This window comes from Pipistrellus hanaki (genome assembly GCF_964339955.1).
Source record: "Pipistrellus hanaki genome assembly, chromosome: 21".
NCBI lineage: Eukaryota > Metazoa > Chordata > Mammalia > Chiroptera > Vespertilionidae > Pipistrellus > Pipistrellus hanaki.
The window spans coordinates 5826457-5852601 of NC_140523.1; the positions used below are offsets into that span (position 1 = coordinate 5826457).

At 48.0% G+C, this 26145-nt stretch overlaps 1 protein-coding gene and 1 long non-coding RNA gene across 3 annotated transcripts in view; both read right to left on the minus strand.

The window, feature by feature from the left end:
* Positions 1-26145, minus strand: part of CRTC3 (CREB regulated transcription coactivator 3) — an 84920-nt gene that overhangs the window by 18322 nt on the left and 40453 nt on the right. For both annotated transcript variants that reach the window (XM_084869131.1, XM_084869130.1), the window contains exons 3-6: positions 18910-19029; positions 7490-7551; positions 5855-5917; positions 3555-3655 (exon numbers count right to left, since the gene is read on the minus strand). In XM_084869131.1, the coding sequence (XP_084725257.1) occupies positions 3555-3655; positions 5855-5917; positions 7490-7551; positions 18910-19029 (346 nt within the window). The remainder of the gene's footprint in view (positions 1-3554; positions 3656-5854; positions 5918-7489; positions 7552-18909; positions 19030-26145) is intronic.
* On the minus strand, positions 510-3548 carry LOC311614491. Its single transcript, XR_014793678.1, has 2 exons — positions 3377-3548; positions 510-3341 (listed from the first exon to the last, which is right to left on the minus strand). It is a non-coding gene; the product is annotated as an uncharacterized lncRNA (long non-coding RNA).

Consider the following 26145-nt stretch of genomic DNA (forward strand, 5'->3'; position numbering starts at 1 on the left):
TGGGATAGCTATTCACAGAAATTTAAAAATATGACTTTTGAATACATTCTAAGCAAATAAAGTATTTTTTTTAAACATTTGGGTTCTTTTAAAAGGGATATGTTTTCTTTTCTTTTTTTTTTTTTTAAAGAAAGAGAGAAAGGGAGAGGGAGAGAGAGAGAGAGAGAGAAAGATCAATGAGAGAATATCAACTGGCTGCCTCCTGCACGCCCACCACTGGCGATCGAGCCCACAACCCAGGCATGTGCCCTGACTGGGAACTAAATCGGCAACCTATTGGTACATAGGTCAATGCTCAACCAGTGAGCCACACCGGCCGGGCTGAAGAAAGTATTTTTAATCCATAAAATACACTGCTCATGACAAGTACAGTATATCCAATTGCTCTAGGCTAAAACCAAAGACTTGTGCCGAAAAGGGAAGGTTATACCAACGGCTAATCACTGCCATCTAGCTGTCATGACAATAACCATCATGATAATGACCTACACGTGTATCAGAAGAATGGCGTTGTTTGCTTGGGACACTAACCGCTCATTACTGTATCCAAGTGTACTGCTAATGGAGTGATTGGATGCTCCTATTTCATTACTCATAACAACGAGTGGGAACACTAATCAAAGCGACATCATTATGCCCAGGAAGGTCCCGGGGGCAGGGCAGTTAACGTTGCTTCTGCTACGAAGCCTGACTCTGGACTCCAATTACATTTTCCCATCACTTGCTTAATCTTTATTTGGTTGCTCCTATAATAAGAAAGACCTTTTTGCAAAGCGAGTCGATATTTTTAACGTCCGAGAGGAAAAGAAAATGAAAAACTTTTAATGAATTACAGGGGGGGGAAATGCATGAAATGATTTAAAATAGCTCCCACCGGCAAATAGAATTCTCCAGAAATAATTCCCCTCCTTGGAGACTTGGCTAATATTTTAAACACACTGGCTTTCCCATGTAAACACGTCCATATTTGGATGTGTTTCTGACTTCTGCAATACTTGCAGGGGCGGCCACGCGGTTCGAGCTGGAGGGCGGCCCGCCCTCCGGGCTGTCAGCTACGCGGCCCCACAATGTTTAACCGCTGAGGAGCGCCCCCTGATTCTCAAGTCACCTCAGAAAGCCTGCTCTGGGGTGTCTCTCTCTCTGCTCTTCCTGTCTGCCGGGATCAACACTCATTTGGGCCGAAACCAGTTTGGCTCAGTGGATAGATAGAGCGTCGGCCTGCGGACTGAAGGGTCCCGGGTTCGATTCTGGTCAAGGGCAATGTACGTTGGTTGCGGGCACATCCCCAGTAGGGGGTATGCAAGAGGCAGCTGATTGATGTTTCTCTCTCATTGATATTTCTAACTTTCTATCCCTCTCCCTTCCTCTCTGTAAAAAATCAATAAAAATATATTAAAAAAAAAAAAAAAAACTAAAAAAAAAAACCACTCATTTGGCTTCTCGTCGTCCTCCCACCGCCCGACACTTCCCACCTCGTCCCTCTGCAGCCACATCACTCTGGGCATAAACACTGCCCTCCATCGGCACTTTCTTTCGTTATTTTCTTTTCTCCTTGCGCGCAGCCTCAAAAGGCCCTGCTTAATTTACCTATGATTTCCTCTGCTCTCTAGGCCGTCAGCCCTTTCTGGAGTCAACTCTGCCGGAAGGAATGGCAGAGGCAGAGATCAGCTCTGCATTCGGGTCCCGGGTACAAACCCCTGGGTCTGGCTCCCTCCCACCCAGGGAGACTTAGATTCTTCCGCAGGCACAGGGCCCCCACCGACCGCCGGCTCTGCTTCTGCTGGGCTTTGTTTATATCTTCCCATCTCTGCCCATCCTGAGCTAACCTCCCCGCCTCCCCGGTGCCCGCTTCTCTAACCCACACCCAAGTCCGACGTGACCGCCGGCTCTCCTCTCCTGTCCCCGGGGCTGGAAACTCGGCTGGATGGCCTTCCCGATCCTAAGAGACCCTACGCTTCACAAGCAACAACGGTTTGGTCACCTCTGACTGCACGAAAGAACAGTTAGTATGAAGTCCTTCCTGTCCTACTGTGTGCAAGAAAGTAAGGCCAGCCACGTTCTCCTCAGAAGGAACAGACCATTAAGGCTTTACGTGGTCTGAAGAGTGAAGAAGCCAGCAAAGCTTGGCTGAAGATTGATGTGCCTGTTTCAAGACCAAACACAGTCGTTCCTGTGTGTGGACAAGGGTGGATCTGGAGTACAGACTGGCATGCGGGATGAGCGATCAGAGCCACTGTTCCGACTAGATTATAAGCCCGAGAGGCAGGCCGGGCTGTATCTCAGCGAGCCAGCCTGCGGCAGGGGCAGGCTGAGGCTAGCGAGTGCTCTGCACACGTGGCCACGGCGGTGTCTCCGCTCTCTGGGCGCTGAGGGCTCCTCTGCCAGGCCCGGTGCGGGAGGTGAGACCATTCAGATGCCGGTTTCAGGAAACCGACTCTGGACACAGGAGTGACAGGTCCCAAGAGAGCCACCCGCACGCAGGAGCTCTGGGATGTAAAAGACACGGATAGTCCTGGCAAAGAGAGGAAGGCCAAGGACGGCCCCACAGAAATGAGGACAAAGTGGAGGGTGTTGATCGGGTAGATCAGGAGTGAGTGATGGGAAGAAGAGACGAGAACAGAATGAAACATTAGCAGAGCCCAATGGGGTCCTCACGGCTGACTTGGGGAGTGAGGAGAGAAGTGGGGAGAGGGGAAGAGAAGGTCTTGGAGCTCCTGTCATTCCAGCTGAGACTGGGACTCTCCCGGACGGAGGGGGCACCGAGGACTGTACGCAGGAGACAGTGATCAGATGTGAGTTCACTCTGGAAGCAGATGGCAGGAAAAGGCGTTCCCACGCCTGTCGCTCCGGCTCTCTTCTCCGCTTCACTCACTCTGGCCAGAGGCAGAACGATGGTCTACCTGGCAGAATGGGGAACAACTGGGCAGGCGATGCCCAGCCCCAGTGCAGCCCCACTCCCCCTCAGGGCCCTCTCTGCTCGGCCTGCCCTTCAGCCTGACCTCACCCCGCCATGGCACTCGGCCTGGGCCAGCGCTGCCGGGCAGTGGGTTCAGTCACGATGGGCATAGAGCCAGAGAGAATCCGTGCCCTCTTCTCACTGATAAAGACATCTAGCTTCACCTGCCACTTATGATTTTATTTCTCGGCTTGCTCAGATCCTAGGTGAGAAAAGAGGACCTTCAGATAAATCACGTAAAACTGGATGAGAAGTATATAGGCCGGAAGAAAAGAGACCGGGTAGAAAGCTACGAGGAGTCCACATGAAAAAGTGAGTGGGAGGGGAAGAAAGGAAACAGAGTGGGGGGAAGCCCGAGAGTGAGCGGAGATGCTGAGGGGAGAACCTGCCATGGAAGAGGCTGCCACCCAAGCAGAGAACCTGCCGTGGAAGAGGCTGCAACCAAGCGTGACCCGTAAGCGCCGCTCATCTGCCGGAGCATGCACCCCTTCGCCCCGCTCCTTCTCGGGAGGCCACCGGGCTGGGGGGGCACGCGCCAGGCAAGATGCCCCGGGACAGGCGGAAGCAGAGCCGCTGCGGGCAGGGCCGTGTGTCTTACCCATGTATGCGGCCGGCCAGGCCGACTGGCCCCCTCCTCCATAGGGGTCCTGGGGCTTGGTGCTTAGAGCACTCGTGTGAAGAGCAGAATCAGAATTGGTCCTGAGGGGGGAGGAGAGAGGGCGGCTGAAAATCCGTTTTTCCTTCGTGACAACACAGTCGTCTTTGCTGAACGTCACCCGCGGGAGAGGAGGTGAGGATGATGCTTTTCGATGATCCACGCAATGAGGGATGGGGACCTACCTGAAGTCCCTTACGCCAGTGACAGCCACTGAAGGTCACCCACACCCACATGACTGTCATTTGGGCTCGCACAGCTTTACACCGTGAAGCTGCTGGCACAGCTTACTGAGCTGTTTCAATAAGGCCCGGGAAATGGGTCAGTAAGGCCTGGGATGAGGGGCGTCGGCTCTCAGACCCTTTTGGGGCCAGTACATGTCAAGGGCCTTGCGGTTCATACTAGAATGACCTTTGCCCCTCCGCTGGTTCTGGTGAGCGCAGTGCAGAGTGACAGAAGCCGTGTGACGTGTGAAGTCACTGCCGACTAAACGCATCGGCAGAGGACCCAACTTCGGAAAAGGGATTTGTGGAAGAGATAATGCCACGCTTCTCAATACACTTTTCTGTTTTGGAAAATGGCAATTTAATTTTTAATATCAATAGACAAATCCCCATAGATACTCCGACACAAACAGACACTCTAGGGCAGTGGTCGGCAAACTGCAGCTCTCGAGCCACATGCGGCTCTTTGGCCCCTTGATTGTGGCTCTTCCACAAAATAACATGGCCTGGGCGAGTCTATCTGGAAGAAGTGGCGTTAGAAGAAGTTTACGTTTAAAAAAATGTGGCTTTCCAAAGACATGTCTATCGTTGTCCTGTTGATATTTGGCTCTGTGGACTAATGAGTTTGCCGACCACTGCTCTAGGGTCTCCGTGGCTTCTAAGGTGGTAAAGGACAAAAAACTCAGGGACCGCTGATGTAGAGCGTATTTCTGGAATTCCCCGGACAGCTCCAACTTCTAAACAGCCTCGATTCCAAGAGATGATGGTTGTGGCATGCAGGTCAAGCTGTCTGCCATAAAGAGGACTTGTGGGCTTCCAATCAGCCTAAAATGTGTCTTTGTGGCCTGTTCCGGAGATGGCCTCTTGGCCCCACTGCCCGTGGCTGTGTGTCCAGACCAGGAAGAGGCAGTCGGAGCTAGCGTGTTACAACAGAAAGAGCATGGGCTCTGGGTCCGAGGGCCCTGGGTTCAAATCCAGCTCCTTTAGAGTCACAGAGACTCAATAGAGAGTATCAGATGCAGAGAGACCACTGGGAGATGTGTTTGTCTCTTTTGAGGATCTAATTGGCTTTATTAAATGATTCATCAATCAGGCAGTATTCATGAATCAGGCCCCCTGAAAAAATGTGACTACGGGCTGGTATTAATGATATTAATGAGTTATTGTTGATTTGTGAAGTGCAATGATGAAACTGCGATTACGTTTTGTTTGTTGTAAAAGGTTCTTATCAGCCTAGATATATTTATAGTAAAAGATTATATCTAGCCAGCCATGGGATGGGATGGGGGTTAGAGAAGAAATGGCAGAATGCTAAGGAAGATGAGCATGAGGGACTTCATATAACTCTTTTCTGTTTTGTGTATGTTTAAAATTTTGCACGATAAAAAGTTTTGTTTTTTTTTAAAAACCCCAGTTTCATTACGCATTAGCTAAGTGGCCTTGGGCAAGTCATTAATCTCTTAGAACAGAAAACAACACACAAAACCTCGTCCTTATAGGACGTTATCAGGATTGACTACATAACATTCACCCCCAAAGGTCCTAACAATAGCTAACGCTTATTGAACGCATACCATTTCCTTGTATTCTCTTATTTAATCTTCATAACCGCCCCTTAATGCAAATACTATTACCTCCCTTTTCCAAATGAGAAAACCGAGGCCAGAATTAAACAACTTGTTCAAGGTCACATAGAAAGAGGCAAACCTTGTAGTCCAAGCATGTCAAACTCGCGGGGCCGAGGGCCACATGCCTCGTTTATTTGGCCCGGGTGAGCCTTTGAGTTTGACATGCTTGCTGTAGTTTCATCCCAGACCTCATGTTCTTAACTGTATTAGTCTGTCCTCGGTGGACATTCAATAAATGGTGAGGGGTTTGAGGTCTGTTTTCTTAACACTTCATATAAACACAACTAGTTATGAACAGACTCTGGCAACCAGGCACTATATAAAGATCACTAGGGCAATCAACGGATTGGTTTCTTTCCAAGTTATTTCTATTAAGAAGCAATGTGTGTACCTGTTCAGCGCAGATGTCAGCCTGAAGCCAGGATGCTTTTCTTCCTTCCAAGGACGCTGCTGCCTTTAAAAACCAGAATGAGATAAAAAAGAAAAGGAGTTCAATCCACAAGAAGCAAAGCAGAGACTCAGACTGAGTCTGAGAAGTGACGTTTCCACTCGTCTGGCTGTATGAACATGAGGAAATCCCTTCAAAATGCTCGTGCTACTCATCACGATGAAAATGAGGTCAGGCTGAAACCAGTTTGGCTCAGTGGTAGAGCGCCGGTCTGCGGACTGAAAGGTCCCGGGTTTGATTCCGGTCAAGGGCATGTACCTTGGTTGCGGGCACATCCCCGGTAGGGGGTGTGCAAGAGGCAACTGGTCGATGTTTCTCTCTCATCGACCAGTTTCTAGCTCTCTATCTCTCTCCCTTCCACTCTGTAAAAAATCAATAAAATATATTTTAAAAAAAGAAAAAAAAATATGAGGTCAGACTGGACGATCTCTCTGGTTCCTAGGATTTCTGATTTATATGATAAAACTGTCCCAAATCTGTGAGAATGGGACTAGCTAGCTGGGCATAGAGAGTTTAAAAAGGCATGGGGCAGCCCTAGCCGGTTTGTCTCAGTGGATGGAGTGTTGACCTGTGGACTGAAAGGTCCCGGGTTTGATTCCGGCCAAGGGCACATGCCCGGAAATGCGAGCTTGATCCCCACTGGGGGGCGTGCAGTAGGCAGCAATCAATGATTCTCTCTCATCGTTTGTTTCTACCTCTCCCTCTCCCTTCCTCTCTGAAATCATTAAATATATTTAAAAAATAAATAAATAAAAAGGTGTGGGGCAAACAAACACCTTTGAAACCTTTTTGTAAAATGTATTTTTATTGCTTGAATTTCGTGCACTCGGCCTCTAGCGTAAGAATAATAAGTCACGCCGAAACCGGTTTGGCTCAGTGGTGGAGCGTCAGTCTGCGGACTGAAGGGTCCCAGGTTAGATTCCAGTCAAGGGCATGTACATTGGTTGCGGGCACATCCCCGGTAGGGGGTGTGTAGGAGGCAGCTGGTCGATGTATCTCTCTCATTGACGTTTCTGGCTCTCTATCTTTCTCCCTTCCTCTCTGTAAAAAATCAATAAAATATATTAAAAAAAAAAAAAAAGAATAATAAGTCAGAGTATTCTATTGGCAAATATATTCCAAATGTTTCTATTTGGTTTTAAAAGTGAAGATCTAGCTATATTTAAATAGCTTTCCATTTTAGACTTTCATACTTAAGTTCCGTAAGAGCAAACAAGATTCTGTTTTATATTAGAAATTTCTAGAATAGTGTTCAAGGCAGATGAAATACAGCAAAAGTTTCTAAAATGAACACATGCCCATCTTATCTTTAAAATAGGGTTTGGCCGAAACCGGTTTGGCTCAGCAGATAAGAGTCGGTCTGCGGACTGAAGGGTCCTGGGTTCGATTCCGGTCAAGGGCTTGTACCTTGGTTGCGGGCACATCCCCGGTAGGGGGTGTGCAGGAGGCAGCTGGTCGATGTCTCTCTCTCATTGACGTTTCTAACTCTCTCTACCTCTCCCTTCCTCTCTGTGAAAAAGCAATGAAATATATATATTTTTAAAAATAATAAAATAAAATAAAATAGGATTTGCTTACCTTGGCCAACTCTCGTCCAGGGGCTGTGAGGAGTAATTGGCTCCGAAAGTGCTACCATCAAAGTAGAATGTTTAATTAAGGAAAAATAAACCTAATGAGAAGGCGGGGCAGAAGCGAGGAGGGGAATTATGGGGAGTTACACTGCGGAGGTGGAGGTGCTTATCGTGCCCTCTCCACCCACCAGCTCTTCCTCGGGGTGCTCTTATCACTTCCCCTGGCGCGTCCACGCCGCGCCGGGGCCGTAGTCTTCGTGTGATTCACGTGGGCGTTTCTCATTTTTTATGTCTGCAGGAGCTCCTGTTTTTAAGAACTCCCTCCGTCCACCCCCACCCAAACCTGGTAGGACTGTCGTTCTGCGCAGCCTCCCTGCCCCAGGGAGGGACCCAGGCCCGGTCTTCCCAGCTCCTGGAGACAGCGAAAGGTTCAGGGATGAGCCTGTGGCACAAACAGGACCAAAGGGTGCTTTGAGCCGAAACCGGTGTGGCTCAGTGGATAGAGCATCAGTCTGTGGACTGAAAGGTCCCAGGTTCGATTCCGGTCAAGGGCAAGGACCTTGATTGCCGGCACATCCCCAGTATGGAATGTGCAAGAGGCAGCTGGTCAATGTTTCTCTCTCATCGATGTTTCTAGCTCTCTATCTCTCTCCCTTCCTCTCTGTGCTTCGAGGGACAGAAGAAGGGGTTCCCCCAATTGAGGGGGCGTAAGCCTGTCTGCACATGACATCAGCACACGGTGGCACTTCCCTGATACAGTCTCAATGCTGCTGCGTGAATCCCTGGTGCTAGCGTTTGGGTGACACAAGCCGCTGTGTTTCCTTTTTCAAGTCACGAAGTCCTGTTACGAATAACCATCAGCTTGTGGAGAGACGCGAACTTCCCTATGTGGTCAGGGACTCCGCTCCACAGATCCTGTTCTTCCGTGGGCCTCCCACGCCTCAAAGCGTGCACCGCAGGCGTGGAGAAACCAGCACGCCCCTGCGCCTGCTCCCACACCCGGAATGCAGTTGAGAAATTTCGGTGAATTTAGTCACTACACCCAAAGAATAGTCTTCTAAAACATGCTCAATCCTGTCACCCTCTTGCTCAAAAACCCTCAATGGATTCTCTATAAAAGTTGCCAGCATGTCCGGCCCGTGTGGCTCAGTGGTTGAGTGTCAACCTATGAACCAGGAGGTCATGGTTTGATTCCCATTCAGGGCACAGGCCCCGGGTGTAGGCTCGATCTCCAGTGCGAGGCGTGCAGGAGGCAGCCGATCAATGATTCTCTCTCATCATTGATGCTTTTCTCTCTCTCCCTCTCCGAAATCAATAAAAATATATCTAAAAAAAAGGAAAGAAAGAAAGAAAGAAAGAAAGAAAGAAAGAAAGAAAGAAAGAAAAGCCATCATGCTGGACTCAGGAGGAACCGGGATCCTTGATGGAGAAGAGTGACATGCAGGCGAGGCTGGGGCCCCGGGAGAAATGTGGGCACTGAGCTAATGAACTCCTAACGATTCGGTGAAATGTTCCCCTTGCCAGGAGAAGCATTCTGATGACACGTTTCGCTTCCTGTGTATTAGCTGTGTCTAGTCTAGTTATCTCGTTGCTTGATCTGAATTGAGTCAATAAAACAAAACAGATTTTCCAAGAGAGACATTTCTTCAACATTAACTATTTAGGCTTAATGGTAGGAAGGACAGATTGGAAGAGACGGCAGGAGACAGAAGAGGAAACGGTGGTAAAGAAATGAGAAGGCCCGTCCTAGCCAGTTTGGCTCAGTGGCTAGAGTGTCAGTCCCCAGAATGAAGAGTCCTGGGTTCAATTCCTGTTGGATGCATGTGCCTCTGTTGCAGGCTTGATGCCCACTCCATGCGGGAGGCAACCTATCAATGTCTGTCTCTCTCTCTCTCTCTCTCTCTCTCTCTCTCTCTCTCTCTCTCTCCTTCCTTCCTTCCTTCCTTCCTTCCTTCCTTCCTTCCTTCCTTCCTTCCTTCCTTCCTTCCTTCCTTCCCTCCTTCCTTCTATTCTAAGCATCAATGGAAAAGTAGGCTTAGGTGAGGATTAAAGTCTTTCTTGGAGATAAATATCACATAACCTCACTCATATGTGGAATATAATGAACAACATAAACTGAGGAACTAAAATAGATCCTGAGACACAGAAGCAGTGAACAGACCATACAACCATACAGCCTCCGGGAGAAGGGAGGAAATGAGGATGAAGGGGTAGGGGGTAGTGGGGGTGGAAGATCAACCAAAGGACTTGTATGTATGTATATAAGCAAAACCCATGGACACAGTCAGTGGGAGGGGGGGGGGTGCGGGAAGGTAGGGGAACAAGTGGGGAGAGGTCAATGGAGGGGAATGATTCAATGTAATACTTTAAACAATAAAGAATTTTTAAAAAATAAAAATTAAATGAAATAAAAAAAAAAGTGTAAAGAGCCAAGGCCGGTTTGGCTCAGTGGATAGAGAGTCGGCCTGCGGACTGAAAGGTCCCAGGTTCGATTCCAGTCAAGAGCATGTACCTTGGTTGCCGGCACATACCCAGTAGGGGGTGTGCAAGAGGCAGCTGATCAATGATTCTCTCTCATCTATGTTTCTAACTCTCTATCCCTCTTCTTTCTCTCTATAAAAAATTAATAAAATATATTTTTTAAAAGTGAAAAGAAAGTAATAATTTTAAAAGAAGAAAAGTGAGAAGGCCTTCAGAGATGCAGCAGGTCGGCCTTTGAGCCGGCAGAACCATCAGGCAGCAGCTTCTGAACTATAACCTGTGCTTATCCTTCTCTTTCCTTTAGAATCTGGTCACTATGTGTCCAGAAAAGCCTAATTTCACGAAGCAGAAGCTCACCCCCTCTCTTCTCTCCGCACCCTGCCATCCCTGACGTCACTGAGTCCCATGATCCAGTCCCGGAAATACAAATCAGACTGCAGCGGGGTGACAGGAACCCCACAACCAACCATGGTGGTCTAGTCAGCATCTTAGCCTTTTATTTTTTTTATTGATTTTTTTACAGAGAGGAAGGGAGAGAGAGCGAGCTAGAAATATCGATGAGAGAGAGAGACAACAATCAGCTGCCTCTTGCACACCTCCTACTGGGGATGTGCCCACAGCCAAGGTCCATGCCCTTGACCGGAATCGAACCCGGGACCTTTCAGTCCGCAGACCGACGCTCTATCCACTGAGCCACACCGGTTCCGGCAGCATCTTAGCCTTTCTGACGTTCATGTGATGGTCTCTCGTGCTCAATGGAGGGCACCATCCACCTGGGGGCTCCAGGTGGGAACCTCAGGGCCCTCGCGTTCTCTCCCCCCATGTCTCTGCAGTTCTCTCTAGGGTAGGGGTGTCGAACTCAATCAGAGAAGGGGCCAAAATCTAAAATCCAGCCTAAATCGCGGACCGAATGGTTTACTGAACAGTCATAAACTGACAATGTCATAAACTGACAGCGGAGTGCAGTGATGACAGCGCGGTGCGGGCCACATTGCAAGGCCTGGCGGGCCGATCAGACTCCTCTGCGGGCCGTAGTTTGAAGACCCCTGCTCTAGGGGAAAGTCCCTCTACGTTCCATCCTCAATCCACCCACAGGGGACTCCTGTCCTTCCCACTGGGGAGTGTGTGTCAGAAGGAAGTTCTCACTCGCCCTTCCCCAAAGGCAGGGGAGCAGCTTGGTGCTGATAAGAGACAGCCGGTGTGTTTGCATGTGGGTGGGGCCACGAGCCACAGACGCTCCGAACAAGCCCCACCCTGCCCCTCAGCGCCTGGGCGCCCAGAGCAGCGTTCTCCTTTTGGCTTCCTGTTTCCACGTGGCCAGGGCACCTGGGCGGCCGGGAACTGCCCTCGGAGGCAGCGGGGGTGCCGTTTGCTCTCCTACCCTCCGACACTCTGTTCTAAAGAGGTTGGGGACAGGCCAGTGGCCTTCCAGGCAGCTGGTGGGATGGGAACTTGGGAGTCTTCTTAATCCAGCCCTCCCCACACCCCATACCCCGCACGATGAGTTCCAGGGACAGGTTTAATATGTAAAACTGGTCACAGCCCTAACTGGTTTGGCTCAGTGGATAGAGCGTCGGCCTGCAGACTGAAGGGTCCCAGGTTCGATTCTGGTCAAGGGCATGTACCTTGGTTGCGGGCACATCCCCAGTAGGGGGTGTGCAAGAGGCAGCTGATTGATGATTCTCTCTCATCGATATTTCTCTCTTTCCAGCTCCCTTTCTCTCTATAAAAAAAAATCAATAAAATACAGAAACATTGACAGAAAGAATCATCAATCGGCTACTAGTCTGCAACCCACGTATTTGCCGTGACCGGGAATCAAACCAGTGACCTCCTGGTTCAGGAGCTGATGCTCAACCACTGAGCCACACCCACTGGGCAGAGGTTTAACTGACGGCCTTCGAGAGCCCTCCGACTAACTGAGGAGGAGCACAGAGTTTCTCAAATGTAACAGACCACGCACTTCAAAGAAACGGTGTTCTATAAACCAACATCCTAAAATTTCTATTGTATGAAAAGAATCAAAGCCAGGCCCATTCCAAAGAGGAGATCCATTCCTAATTGCCAGGTGTTACGGCACCTCTTCCCGGCTGTTCACACCAGTTAAGAGGCAGTACATTCTCAAACCTCGGGATATAAATCAGAAATGTTCTCAACATTCACTTTACTCTCTTTCTAAAAACACATCTTTATTTATTTATTGCTAATCCTCACCCGAGTATATTTTCCCATTGATTTTCAAGGAGAGTGGAAGAGAGAGGGAGAGACAGAGAGAAACATCGATGTGAGAGAAACACATTGATTGGTTGCCTCCTGCACGCGCTCTGACCAGGGCCAGGTGGGGAGGATCCTGCAACCATGTATGTGCCCTTGACCGCAATCAAACCCGGGACCCTTTGGTCTATAGGCCGACGCTCTGTCCACTGAGCTGAACCAGCAGTGGTCGGCAAACTCATTAGTCAACAGAGCCAAGTATCAACAGTACAACGATTGGCATTTCTTTGGAGAGCCACATTTTTTCAACTTAAACTTCTTCTAATGCCACTTCTTCAACATAGACTCGCCCAGGCTATGGTATTTTGTGGAAGAGCCACACTCGAGGGGCCAAAGAGCCGCCTGTGGCTCGAGAGCCGCAGTTTGCCGACCACGGAGCTAGGGCAAGCACATCTCTTCTCGAGGAAGGCAGTTTCTATAATCCATCCGGGTTTCCCTTCTTTTTCAGTGTATTACCCACAGGTCTGAGATACTAATAAATCTGCCGTAAATTTATGTGAATAGTTCAGAAATTCAATGAGGTGGTATCTGAGATACACGTTTACTGCTGAGGACTGAGGAGTCTGGGGCTGCCAGAGTGAGCAGCTGCAGAGAGAGGAGAAGGCCCCGGCCAGAAGCCTGAGGGGCAGTGCCCTGCTCTTTGCCTGTAGTGCCCACCCATGCCAACAGCCAGGCTCACGCACCAGCCCCTCTGCAGGAATGGCCGCCCACCGCGGGAGGAATCTTCTCGGACCAGAGCTCTGCTGGGGTGGCTGCCCACTCTGGGACGAAGCTGGAATATTTGTTAAACAATGTGCATTTTATTTAAGATCACCATATCAGCGCACTGAACTGCTGTCAGGGCCAGTGTGCCTGTTCTAGAATAGCACCAGCCAAGAGACAGCTGTGACCAGAGAATTCTGAATGCAATTTTCCTTTTTGTCTGAACAAGGATTCAAATCAGTGTTAATACTTTCAAATGATAAAACTTCGCTAAGGCCCTGATTGGTGTGGCTCAGTGGATAGAGCGTCGGCCTGCAGACTGAAAGATCCCAGGTTCGATTCCGGTCAAGGGCATGTACCTTGGTTGAGGGCACATCCCCAGTGGGGGGTGTACAGGAGGCAGTTGATTGATGTTTCTCTCTTATCAATGTTTCTAACTCTCCCTCTCCCTTCCTCTCTGTAAAAACATCAATGATATATATATATATATATATATATATGTATATATATACATATTTTTTTTTAAATCTTCACTAAGGAGGTAATAGACAAGTGTCAAAGGCAACCATTTTAAGCAAATTCTTTTTCTGTTTTGTTAATTCTCACCAAGGATATTTTTTCCCATTGTTTTTTAGAGCAGCGTTTTTCAACCGCTGTTCCGCGGCACACTAGTGTGCCACGAGATGTTGCCTGGTGTGCCGTAGGTGCAGACAAGACAAGAATTTTATAATTTTTCACTATTTTGTTTACTTAATATTTCATAATAAAGTAATTATAAAATACTTTCTTTGTGTTTATTTGATTCCTATTCAAGAGAATTACTTTATATATAGTCAATATAGGCACAGAGTTAAATTTTTTAACATTTTCTAATGGTGGTGTGCCTCGTGATTTTTTTCATGAAACAAGTGTGCCTTTGCCCAAAAAAGGTTGAAAAACACTGTTTTAGAGAGAGTGGAAAGGGGAAGGAAAGGAGCGGAGGGGGGGGAGAGAGAAACATGAATAGGAGAGACAGCAATTGGTTGCCTCCCACATGTGGGATCTAACCTGCAACCTAGGTACAAGTCCTTGACTAGGAATCGAACCCAAGGCCCTTCGGTGTGCAGACTGACAATATACCACTGAGCAACACCGGCCAGGGCAGTAAATTCTTTCACAATCAAATGATTGCAGCCCACGAAAGGCAAGGTGGAATCACAGCCCTCTTCTTCCGGGTTCTCCTGAATGTATTAATATCTTCCGCCTAAGATCATTTCACTTTAGAATTTAACTGGAGCGCACAGTCCCTCGATTCCTCAAACGAGACTCGCTGTTCATTCATGGGCAGGCCCATGTTTAAAGAACACTTTTTGGCCCTAGATGGTTTGGCTCAGTGGATAGAGCATCAGCCTGCGGACTGAAGGGTCCCGGGTTCGATTCTGGTCAAAGGCACGTGCCCGGGTTGCAGGCTCGATCCCCAGTAGGGGGTGTGCAGGAGGCAGCCAATCAATTATTCTCTCTCACTGATGTTTCAATCTCTCTCTCTCCCTCTCCCTTCCTCTCTGAAATCAATAAAGATATACATATATTTTTAAAAGAACACTTTTTGACTCAGCTGTCCAGTCGCAGGTCCCAGTTAGGAGCTTAAGAAGAGAATCTGGAGACATCTCATGATCTTTGGGGCAGACTTGTCCTGTTTGCGGAATAACTTTCACTTAGCTGAGTATTAACTGGGTTTTTGCTTTTCCTTCCCGTGGGAATTCATCTGCTCTCGCGGTGACACACATCGAGGGCCAAGTCATATCCTGTAATATTTCCCCTCAAAAGAGACCCAGTCTCCTGAACACACGGAGTAGCCCCGGCTTCCGGGACTCTGCACAAGCTCTCCCTCTCCTGGAACATTCCCTCCTGGCTCTTTTCCTCTCTGTCACTCGCGACCATTTGAAATCATTTCCTTCACCAGTTAACCGCAAGCGGCGGACCTTTCTAAATTAAATGCAAAATATCATGGCGCCCTAATCGGTGTGGCTCAATGGATAGAGCATCGGCCTGCGGACTCAAGGGCCCGGGTTCAATTCTGATCAGGGGCATGTACCTTGGTTGTGGGCACATCCCCAGTAGGGGGTGTGTAAGAGGCAGCTGATGGATGTTTCTCTCTCATCGATGTTTCTAGTTCTCTATCCTTCTCTTTTGGTCTCTGTAAAACATCAATAAGATACATTAAAAAAAAAAAAAAAAAAAAAAAACAGCCCGAGCTGCCTCACTCTGCTCATCGCACTGTGCTGTGACCATGTCCTTGCCTAGCTGCCTCTTGCACTGAACTACCAGCAACTTGAGGGTAGGAACCATATGACTTTTATTTACTTTTTAATCCTCCTCCGAGGATATTGTTCCATTGATTTTTAGAGAGAGTGGAAGAGAAAGGGAAAGACAGAGAGAAACTTATCAATTGCTTGCCTCCCACATGCCCCCAACTTGGGCCCGGGCCAGGGAGGAGCCTATTAACTGAGGTATGTGCCCTTGATCAGAATTAAACCCGGGACCCTTCAGTCCGTAGGCCAGACGCTCTATCCACTGAGCCACACTGGCTAGGGCGGGACCATAATATATATTTTTAAAATATATTTTATTAATTTTTTTACAGAGAGGAAGAGAGAGGGACAGAAAGCTAGAAACATTGATGAGAATCATCAATCAGCTGCCTCCTGCACACACACACACCCACCCCCCTGGGGATGTGCCCTTGACCGGAATCGAACCTGGGACCTTTCAGTCTGCAGGCCGATGCTCTATCCACTGAGCCAAACCGGTTTTGGCAAGGACCATAATATTTTTTACATAATATCAACAATGTCTATAATGGTGCCTGACACTAGCATATACTGAAATCACTGGGTGAATGAATATTCCTCTCTGTGGATTTTCTTCAACCCCTTTCTCTTCTAAATTATTCCTTTGGTTATAACAGTTGTAAGCATGTGTATATATTTAGACTATGCCTGCTGCAAAAAGGATCTGAGATGCCGAAACCGGTTTGGCTCAGTGGATAGAGCGTCAGTCTGTGGACTGAAAGGTCCCAGGTTCGATTCCGGTCAAGGGCATGTACCTTGGTTGCGGGCATATCCCCAGTAGGGGGTGTGCAAGAGGCAGCTGATCGATGACTCTCATCGATGTTTCTAACTCTCTATCCCTCTCCCTTCCTCTCTGTAAAAAATCAATTAAAAATATATATATAATAAAAAAAGATAAGGATCTGAGATAACTACACACCCGCACACACACTCAGGACATTTAGAGAGAGCACCTACACAGAAAGAGGAAATTGAGAAATCAGAAAAAGATATATTGTTAAACCAGGCGAAGAAACACTCAAAGGCTTTTGCTTGAAGATTCCAAGTGATCTGGACAACCGTTTGACGTACTGCTCCACCCACACCTGTGTGAATTGGCTGAAGAACTGCCTCGATTCTCCTTTCCCTCCTGCGTTCTACGTAAAAGTCATCACACACCCCAGAAAGGAATTCTCAGCATCAGTTGTCATCTTCAACTTTCCCTAATAATGGCCACATACCATACAAAACTAGGAGTCAGGCCCGAGCCGGTGTGGCTCAGTGGATAGAGCGCCAGCCTGTGGACCAAAGGGTCCCAGGTTTGATTCCGGTCAAGGGCATGTGCCTCGGTTGCAGGCTCCTCCCCAGCCCGGGCCCTGGTTGGGGTAACAAGCAGGTGGCAACCAATCTGTCTTTCCCTGTCTCTTCTGCACTCTCTCTATAATCAATGGAAAAATACCCTTGGGTGAGGATTTAAAAATAAATAAATATAATAAAATAACGCCTTTTAAAAATAACAAAAAAACAAAACTAGGAGTCAGAGTATCTCAGTGGACCAAATGGCGTGTATGTCCCCGGGGGCAGAAAGAGGGGAGCAGTACTGCCCCCCGGGGAACAGCCTTTGCTATGAATAGATGAAACCCCGCCAGCAGCCTGAAGGCCAGGAAAGCAGCCTGTGCACCTGCAACGCACCGATGGGCCTGGTCATGCGCGATGGATGCGTGCGGTACAGGGCGGGGCCCGGGCTGGGAGTCAGCTTGGCCTGGGCTGAATCCGGGCCCCTCCGACCTCGGCAGTGGAATCTTAGGCAAGTAACTCTGGCACCCCGTTTCCTCCGTGGAAAATGGGGGTTAATAAAGCAAACTACTGCCGAAACCGGTGTGGCTCAGTGGATAGTGTCGGCCTGAAAGGTTCCAGGTTCAATTCTGGTCAAGGGCATGTACCTTTTTTTTTTTTTTTTTTTTAATTTTATTGATTTTTTACAGAGAGGAAGAGAGAGGGATAGAGAGTTAGAAACATCAATGAGAGAGAAGCATCGATCAGCTGTCTCTTGCACGCCCCCCACTGGGGATGTGCCTGCAACCAAGGTACATGCCCCTGACTGGAATTGAACCCAGGACCCATCTGTCTGCAAGCTGACGCTCCATCCACTGAGCCAAACTGGTTTCCGCGGGCATGTACCAGTAGGGGGTGTGCAAAAAGCAGCTGATGAATGATTCTGTCTCATCGATGTTTTAACTCTCTATCCCTCTGTCTTCCTCTCTGTAAAAAAATCAATAAAATATATATTTTTTAAAAAGATTAAAAAACAAACAAACAAACAAAAAAACTACTCAGCAAGCCTTAAGGACTAAATGGCAGATGAACTGCCCAGTACAGTGCCTGGCATGGGTAGGTGCTCAGTAAACATGAGTGCCCCTCCCCCCACTTCCTGGTTGTTAGGCTCCTGGAGCCAATTCTGCCATCACTGCCAGGAATCCGGCTCTGCAGTCAGACCTGCCCTGCCTCTGCGCCTTCCTCCACAGGCATGCTCATTCTATGTCGGGGCCCACAAAGGCCAGCTCGGTTCTGTGCCCCCAGAGCCCTCCGCCCAGTGCTGGCTGCCCATCAGCACGCCAGCTCCAGCCCTGATAAGGACCAGTCCAATAATAGTCAGGGGCCGAAACCGGTGTGGCCCAGTGGATAGAGCATCAGCCTGCGGACTGAAAGGTCCCAGGTTCAATTCCAGTCAGGGGCATGTACCCTGGTTGCGGGCACATCCCCAGTAGAGGGTGCGCAGGAGGCAACTGATGGATGTTTCTCTCTCTTCGATGTGTCTAACTCTCCCTCTCCCTTCCTCTCTGTAAAAAATCAATAAAATATATTTTAAAAAAAATAATTGCTAGGGGAGATCACCATCTCTCCTCTTTATTCCTCCTTAACAGCCTGGAGTGAGCATCACCGTATGGGAATTTTCCTAAATACTGGCTATATATTTCGGTTGTCCTTTACTGAGTTTGCAAGTCCATAAATGGAAAATCCTATGAAATTTTGTCTGTGAGTTCTAACAGCAGGTCAACATATGTAAAACTCAATCCCTTCTCTGTGTATCTGTTTCAGCGAGATAACGGAATCTCTCAAAGCTGGTTCAAAGCCAGGTTTAACCCTGACGTTACTGATTTCTCAGGCAAATGCAGAGAGCGCCTCGCAAGGGGGCTGAATGACATGTTGTGTATGTCCAGCTGCTCCATGAAACGAAACCTTAGTGATGCTTCAGTAAACACCTATCATCATCTTTCTTTTCTTTTCTTTTTTTTAAATATATTTTATTGATTTTTTACAGAGAGGAAGGGAGATAGAGAGTTAGAAACATTGATGAGAGTGAATCATCGATCAGCTGCCTCTTGCACACACCCCACTGGGGATGTGCCCGCAACCAAGGTACATGCCCTTGACTGGAATTGAACCCGGGACCCTTCAGTCCGCAGGCCGACGCTCTATCCACTGAGCCACACCGGTTTCGGCTATAATCATCTTTCTAGATTCCACCTTACTTACTTCCGTTGCCTGCATTCATCAGATAAAAGGACGATTTTGAGGCCAGAGAGGAATGGCAGGGAAGATCCATCCTGAAAGCCACATTTCAAAGCGTATACTCTCCTTCGACAGCGAGAAAGGATATCTGCCGCCCAGGCTTGTCCGCAGGCCGCCGGTGGAGGGGGTGGAAGCGGGTCCTGGAGTGCCGCTCCACCAGCCCGTGGTGGCGGGTGCCCCGCACGCTGTCGGCCTGATGGAAGGACGGCTGCGAAGAGAAGGGGAGAATGTTGGCCTGTGACCTTGCGACTGCCACTCACTCCCTGGAACAACGGGAAAGAGCGCTTTTATCATTTACTCTATGGCCGTCCCCGAGTCCAGGTAAGGAAAATAACGTAGCACACGGAGCTGTGTCTGTATAGTTACAGAATGAGTAAAAAGAAGCCTTGCCCAGCCAGTGCGGCTCAGTGGTAGAGCGTTAACCTATGAACCAGGAGGTCACGGTTTGATTCCCGGTCGGGGCACATGCCCAGGGTGCAGGCTTGATTCCCAGTGTGGGGCCTGCAGGAGGCAGCCAATAGTGATTCTCTATCATCATTGATGTTTCTCTCTCTCTCTCTCTCCCTCTTCCTTCCCCTTCGTAATCAATAAACATACATTTTAAATAATAATCTTTAGTGTACTAAGATGGAGCTGAAAGAACAATATGTTAATATACATTGTCGCAGTTAGGAGGTAGAGAGTCAGGGGACTATGGGTTCATACAGCAAATCCCAGAAGCTAGGAAATACACCCGACATGTGAAAGATGTGAAATTTAAGGCAGAAATAAGCTGGATACCTGCAGTCCCCAGGCCCCAGAAATACAGATATATACTATCAAAATTAAAATGGACCCGGCTGGAGTGGCTTAGCGGGCTGAGTGTCGTCCTGTGCACCCAAAGGTCTCGGGTTCGATTCCAGGTAAAGGGACATTGCTGGGTTGCAGGTTTAATTACCGTCAGGACGGAAGGCAACCAATCGATGTCTCTTTCTCACATCGATATGTGTGTGTGTTGTGTGTGTGTGTGTGTGTGTCTACCTCTCTTTCTTTTTTGTACTTAACGTCATTTTACAAATAATATTCCATAGGTTACATAACCCTTACAGCTATTAAGTCAGTATTTCAGTTTCCATGTTTATGAGGCCCACGTTCAGAGTTCCAGTTCAAAGAACACGTGACTTGCAATCAAAGCAACAGTTCCAGTCCGGGATCCTCCACTTACTGAGAAATTACTCATCTTCCTTATCTGTAAAGTGCAAATGATGCTGCTGACAATTCCCTTGCAGACTTGTTGACAACACTGAATTATGTATCGCAAATGCTGCCCTATCCCAGGGACCCTGATTTTTTACAGAGAGGAAGAGAGAAGGATAGAGAGTTAGAAACATCAATGAGAGAGAATCATTGATCAGCTGCTTCTTGCACACCCCCTACTGGGGATGTGCCCTTGACCGGAATCGAACCTGGGACCTTTCAGTCTGCAGGCCGACGCTCTATGCACTGAGCCAAACCGGTTTCGGCGGGACCCTGGATGTTAACGGACCGAATTGTAGCCTCCAGAATCCATTGCTTGAAGCTCTAACTTGAAATGTATTTGGATATGGGGCCTTTAAGAGGATAGTTGAGGTTTAAGTGAGGTCCTAAGGATGCATTCTAATCCAACAGGACTAGTGTCCTTATTAAAAGGAAGTGACACCAGCCCTAGCTCGTTTGGCTCGGTGGAGAGAGCGTTGGCCTGTGGACCAAAGGGTCCTGGGTTCGATTCTGGTCAAGGGCAAGTACCTTGGTTGTAGGCTCCTGGTCAGGATGCCTGCGAGAGGCAACCAATTGATATGTTACCCTCACATCGATGCTTCTCTCTGTCTTTCCCTCTCTCTTCCACTCTCTCAAAAAGATCAACGGAAAATATCCTGGGGTGAGGATTAACAAACAAAACAGAACAAAAGAGGAAGTGACACCAGAGGGAAGGCCATGTAAGGACACAGCCAGGTGGCTATTTACAATATAAGCCAGGAAGAGTCCTCACCAGAAACCAGCTCCACTGACACCTTGGGGTTTGGCCTTCTAGCTTCCAGAACCGTGAGAAAATAAACACTGAGTCTCCCAGCACGGGACTGTGTTAGGGCAGCCTGAGCTGACCGATATACTGGGCCTTAGAAGATGGATGTCCAGCCCTGGCTGGTTTGGCTCAGTGGATAGAGTGTTGGCCTGCGAATTGAAGGGTCCTGGGTTCGATTCCAGTCAAGGGCACATGCCTGGGTTGCGGGCTTGATCACTAATAGGGGGCAGACAGGAAGCAGCTGATCAATGAGTCTCTCTCATCATTGATGTTTCTCTCTCTCCCTTTCACTCTGAAACCAATAAAAATATATTTAAAAAAAAAAAAAAAGAAGATGGATGTCCAGGTGGTTGACACTGGGAAGCACTTTGCTAGAGGGAAGGCCGCCCTACAGGGTCCTTCTGGGGACAGAAGGAGTAGCATCAACGCCAGGGGCCTCCCCAGTATTCTGAGCCTCCCAAGGGCCGGAGATCTCAGGCAGACATCCACCTGCTGCCCACGCCGGGTCACTGTGACAGCTGCAGCCTGGGAAGAATGGCTGAAAAGAACACTGGCCGGGCTGAAGCCGGTGTGGCTCAGTGGATAGAGCGTCGGCCTGCAGACTGAAGGTCCCGGGTTCGATTCCGGTCAGGGGCACGTATCTTGGTTGTGGGCACATCCCCAGTGGGGGGGTGTGCAGGAGGCAGCTGATCAATGATTCTCTCTCATCGATGTTTCTGACTCTATCCCTCTCTCTTCCTCTCTGTAAAAAGTCAATATATATATTGACTTAAAAAAAAAAAAAAATATATATATATATATATATATATATATATATATATATATATATATATATATATATTTTAAGCCTCTAAAAGACCTATCACTGTTGTCCAGGCCAGGTAACTAGTTGGTTAGAGGGTTGTCTGGATACCCAAGGTTGCAGGTCACATATAACAATCAGCCAATGAATGCATGAATGAGTGGAACAATGAGTCAACGTTTCCCTTTCTCTCTCTAAATCAATTAAAAAAAAAAAAAAAACCCTGTTGCTGGCTTCCCAGAAAGTGCCACACACGCCCCAAAAAGAGGTAGCAGTTTGAACTGCCCAGCCCCCACCCCACCTTCCTGCCTGGAGAGAAAGGCCTTCCTCTGAGGGCAGTTCCCCTTTTAACGCTACTAACAAATCGTGACTTAAGAAACCAGTTGATGGCAAATTGGGTCTGTCCATCTCTTTCCTCCAGAAGGAGCTGGCTTGCTTCTCATGGAGATGACCAATAAAGGACAGAAACTGCGAAGGGAAGAGGTGTTTTTTGCGTGCTAAGACTTTATTTTTTATTATTATTATTATTTTAATATATTTTATTGATTTTTTACAGAGAGGAAGAGAGAGGGATAGAGAGTTAGAAATATCGATGAGAGAGAATCATCTATCAGCTGCCTCCTGCACAGCCCCCACTGGGGATGTGCCCGCAACCAAGGTACATGCCTTAGACCGGAATCGAACCCGGGACCTTTCAGTCCACAGGCTGACGCTCTATCCACTGAGCCACACCGGTTTCAGCTCGCGTGCTGAGACTTTGGCAGTGACAGGCGGAAGGCGCCTGGCCTGGAGGCAGGTTCAACAGGAAAGCCACTGTCTGATAGAGTAAGGTCAAAGGTGACCTCAGAGGCCAGTAGGGTCAAGTAGGTAGTTGAGGTCCAGTGGGAAAGGAGCCAGAGTGCCTGAGCCCTGGTTTCATCCCACCACCTGCCCCTTCCTGCCGCAGGAAATGGACGTAAGAGTCACTTGCTGGCACCGACCACCCTGCCCCTTCCTTCCAGTCTTGCTGCAAATCTGAGTCATAGCAGACCCACCACTGCCATTGAACTTGGTAAGATCCTTCGCTGGGTTTACAAGAGATGTGTAAATTGGATTTTTTAAAAACTGGGGGTAGGGGAGGGAATAGATGAAACAAAATTAACAAATGTTGAAAGTTATTGGGTACAATAACTTTCCATTTTGCCCTAGCTGGTTTAGCTCAGGGCATAGTGCATGGGCCTGCAGACTGAAGGGTTCTGGGTTCGATTCTGGTCAAGAGCACATGCTCAGGCTACAGGCTGGATCCCCAGTAGGAGGCATGCAGGAGGCAGCCGATCCATGATTCTCTCTCATCATTGATGTTTCTATCTCTCTCCCTCTCCCTTTCTCTCTGAAATAAATAAAAATATATATATTTAAAAACACACAAAATACTACCCATTTTAAGATAAATAAGTTGTAGGGATGGTGACTAAAGTTAACAATACCGTGTTATATATCTGAAAGTAGCTAAAAGAGAAGATCCTAAAAGTTTGCATCCCAAGAAATAAAATTTACTACTACTAGTAGTGAGGTGATGTAAATTAACTAGACTTACTATGGCAATCATTTTGCAATACAATTGACACGTGAACAACACAGGTTTGAATGCACGGGTCCATGTATACACACATGTTTAAAAATAAATACTTGCTGAAACCGGTTTGGCTAAGTGGATAGAGCATCGGCCTTTGGACTGAAAGGTCCCAGGTTCGATTCCGGTCAAGGGCATGTACTTTGGTTGCGGGCACATCCCCAGGAGGGGGCGTGTAGGAGGCAGCTGATCAATGTTTCTCATCGATGTTTCTAACTCTCTATCCCTCTCTGGTCCTCTCTGTAAAAAATCAATAAAAAATATTTTTTAAAAAAAAGAAATAAAAAGTTTAATATTTTTTAAAATAAAATATGACACTAATAAATTAAGGGTGTGCGGTTTTGTTCTTTTTTTTGTTTGTTTGTTTTTTAGCGTTTTTGTTCTTTAGCTTTTTTATCTCTTGATAGGAAAAAAGGGATGAAGGCTGTTTTCTGCCATACAGCCAGCAAAAATATTAAAATGCTTTTGTCTACATGACTTTACAGGACAAACAAATACCTAATTTCACAAAGGAACTAGAAACGTATCATAGGAGAAAATGTTCTGGATGGAATAAAATAATCTGGAATATTTAGTTAGATATAAGAGCACATGGCAATTCTAAATAAAGCATACTGAGGAAGAAAAAGTACATCCTGTTTTTGATTTAAAAGAGCTCAGGGTACTTTTCATCGGGCTGCTCGCTGATGGAGAGCACACACAGCGTCCTGTCCCGTCTGGGCTCAGACAGTCACCATGTGAGGACCGCCCTTCCAGCTCAGCCAAGCCTGGCGCAGTCTCCTCACCCAGGGCCACCCAGCCTCCCGGGATGGGAACCGCTGCTTTCCCAGGCAAGCCCCTCCCCTGCCCCGCAGCCATGCTTCTGGTTTTTCCCTTAGGCCGATCTGCAAACGTCCTTGGGGGAATCTGCCCAGACGAGAGGTTTCTAAAAATTCATTACTGTTACCCTCTCTTCCACGAGGAAGCGATCCACCATAAGTGGAAGGAAAGGGTCTCCTTTGGAGTTAAACCTGCAGATGAGCCGAAACCGGTGTGGCTCAGTGGATAGAGCATTGGTCTGCGGACTGAGGGGTCCCAGGTTTGATTCTGATCGGGGGGGGGGCATGTACCTTGGTTGCGGGCACATCCCCAGTCGGGGGGGGGGGGGGATGCAGGAGGCAGCTGGTCGATGTTTCTCTCTCATCGATGTTTCTGGCTCTCTATCCCTCTCCCTTCCTCTCTCTAAAAAAATCAATAAAATATATTTTTAAAAAAACAAAAAAACCTGCAGATGAGTCTGGTTGCTTGTTTGGAGACTCCAAGTGAAGTTGGTTTGGCATTCCTTTTGTCAACCAAATGGTACATCTGGCAGGACTCATAAGGAGGAAGGCTTTTTTTATTATTATTTTTTTAAATATATTTTTTATTGATTTTTCACAGAGAGGAAGGGAGAGGGAGAGTTAGAAACATCGATGAGAGAGAATCATCGATCAGCTGCCTCCTGCACGCCCCATACCGGGGATGTGCCCGCAACCAAGGTACATGCCCTTGACCGGAATCGAACCTGGGACCTTTCAGTCCGCAGGCTGACGCTCTATCCATTGAGCAACACCGGTTTCGGCTGGAAGGCTTTTTTTTTTTTTTTTTTTTGAAATCTGCAAGTGCCCATCTTGTGTACAATTGGGGAGACAAAACCGACTACACAGCTGTGCTGAGCCAGGCCGCTCCTCTGTGAGTTCTGATTTAATCCAGGTGCCTATGCAATGAAGCCTCCATAAAAACCCAAGAGGATGGGGTTCAGCACACGGAGATCTGGGGTGAATGGAGCTCTGGGAGAGGGTATAGAAGCTCCTGGTCCCTTCCCACATACCTTCCCCTACACACATCCTCTCTCTCCCTCTAATGAACTGCATGTTCATCTGTATCCTTTATTCTAGCTTCTTATAACACACCGGTAAACACGAGTGTCTTCCTTAGTTCGTGAACTCTCTTTTATTTTTTTTAATATATTTTATTGATTTTTTACAGAGAGGAAGGGAGAGGGATAGAGAGTCAGAAACGTCGATGAGAGAGAATCATCGACCAGCTGCCTCCTGCACACCCCCCACCAGGGATGTGCCCGCAACCAATGTACATGCCCTTGACCGGAATCGAATCTGCAACCCTTCAGTACACAGACCGACGCTCTATCCACTGAGCCAAACCGTTTTGGCAGTTCCTGAACGCTTGTAGCAAATTTACTGAATCAAGGGAGGGGTCACGGGAACCTCCAGCTGCAGCCAGGTCGGACAGAAGATATAGATGACCTGGGGACATGAACTTGAGACCAGAATCTGAAGCCTGAGCCCTTAATCTGCAGCATCTGATGCTATTTCCTGGCAGATAGTGTCAGAACCGAGTTGAACTGGTGGAGAACTGCTTGCTGGGGTGGGGACTGCCCACTCCCCGCCCCCATACCTCCTCGGTGACATTGGGCACAGGGCCAAAAGGCCCCCGAGGTCAGGCTGTGGCTGGCAGGCCCAGGACGTGGCCTAGTCCCTGACCCAAGATCCAGGACTGTCCACTTCCCCGGGGCTGCTGGTCCCCAGTGGGGAAGGAGGGAGAAAAGACAGCCTAAACCAGTTTGACTCAGTGGATAGAGCATCGGCCTGCGGACTGAAAGGTCCCGGGTTCGATTCCGGTCAAGGGCATGTACCTTGGTTGCGGGCACATTCCCAGTAGGAGGTGTGCAAGAGGCAGCTGATCGATGATTCTCTCTCATCATTGATGTTTCCATCTCTCTCTCCCTCTAATCTCCTCTCTGAAATCAATAAAAATATATATATTTTTAAAAACTGTCAGAGAACATATACCAACACTATAATTGGATTACTCTTTTCTTGGCGGTTCA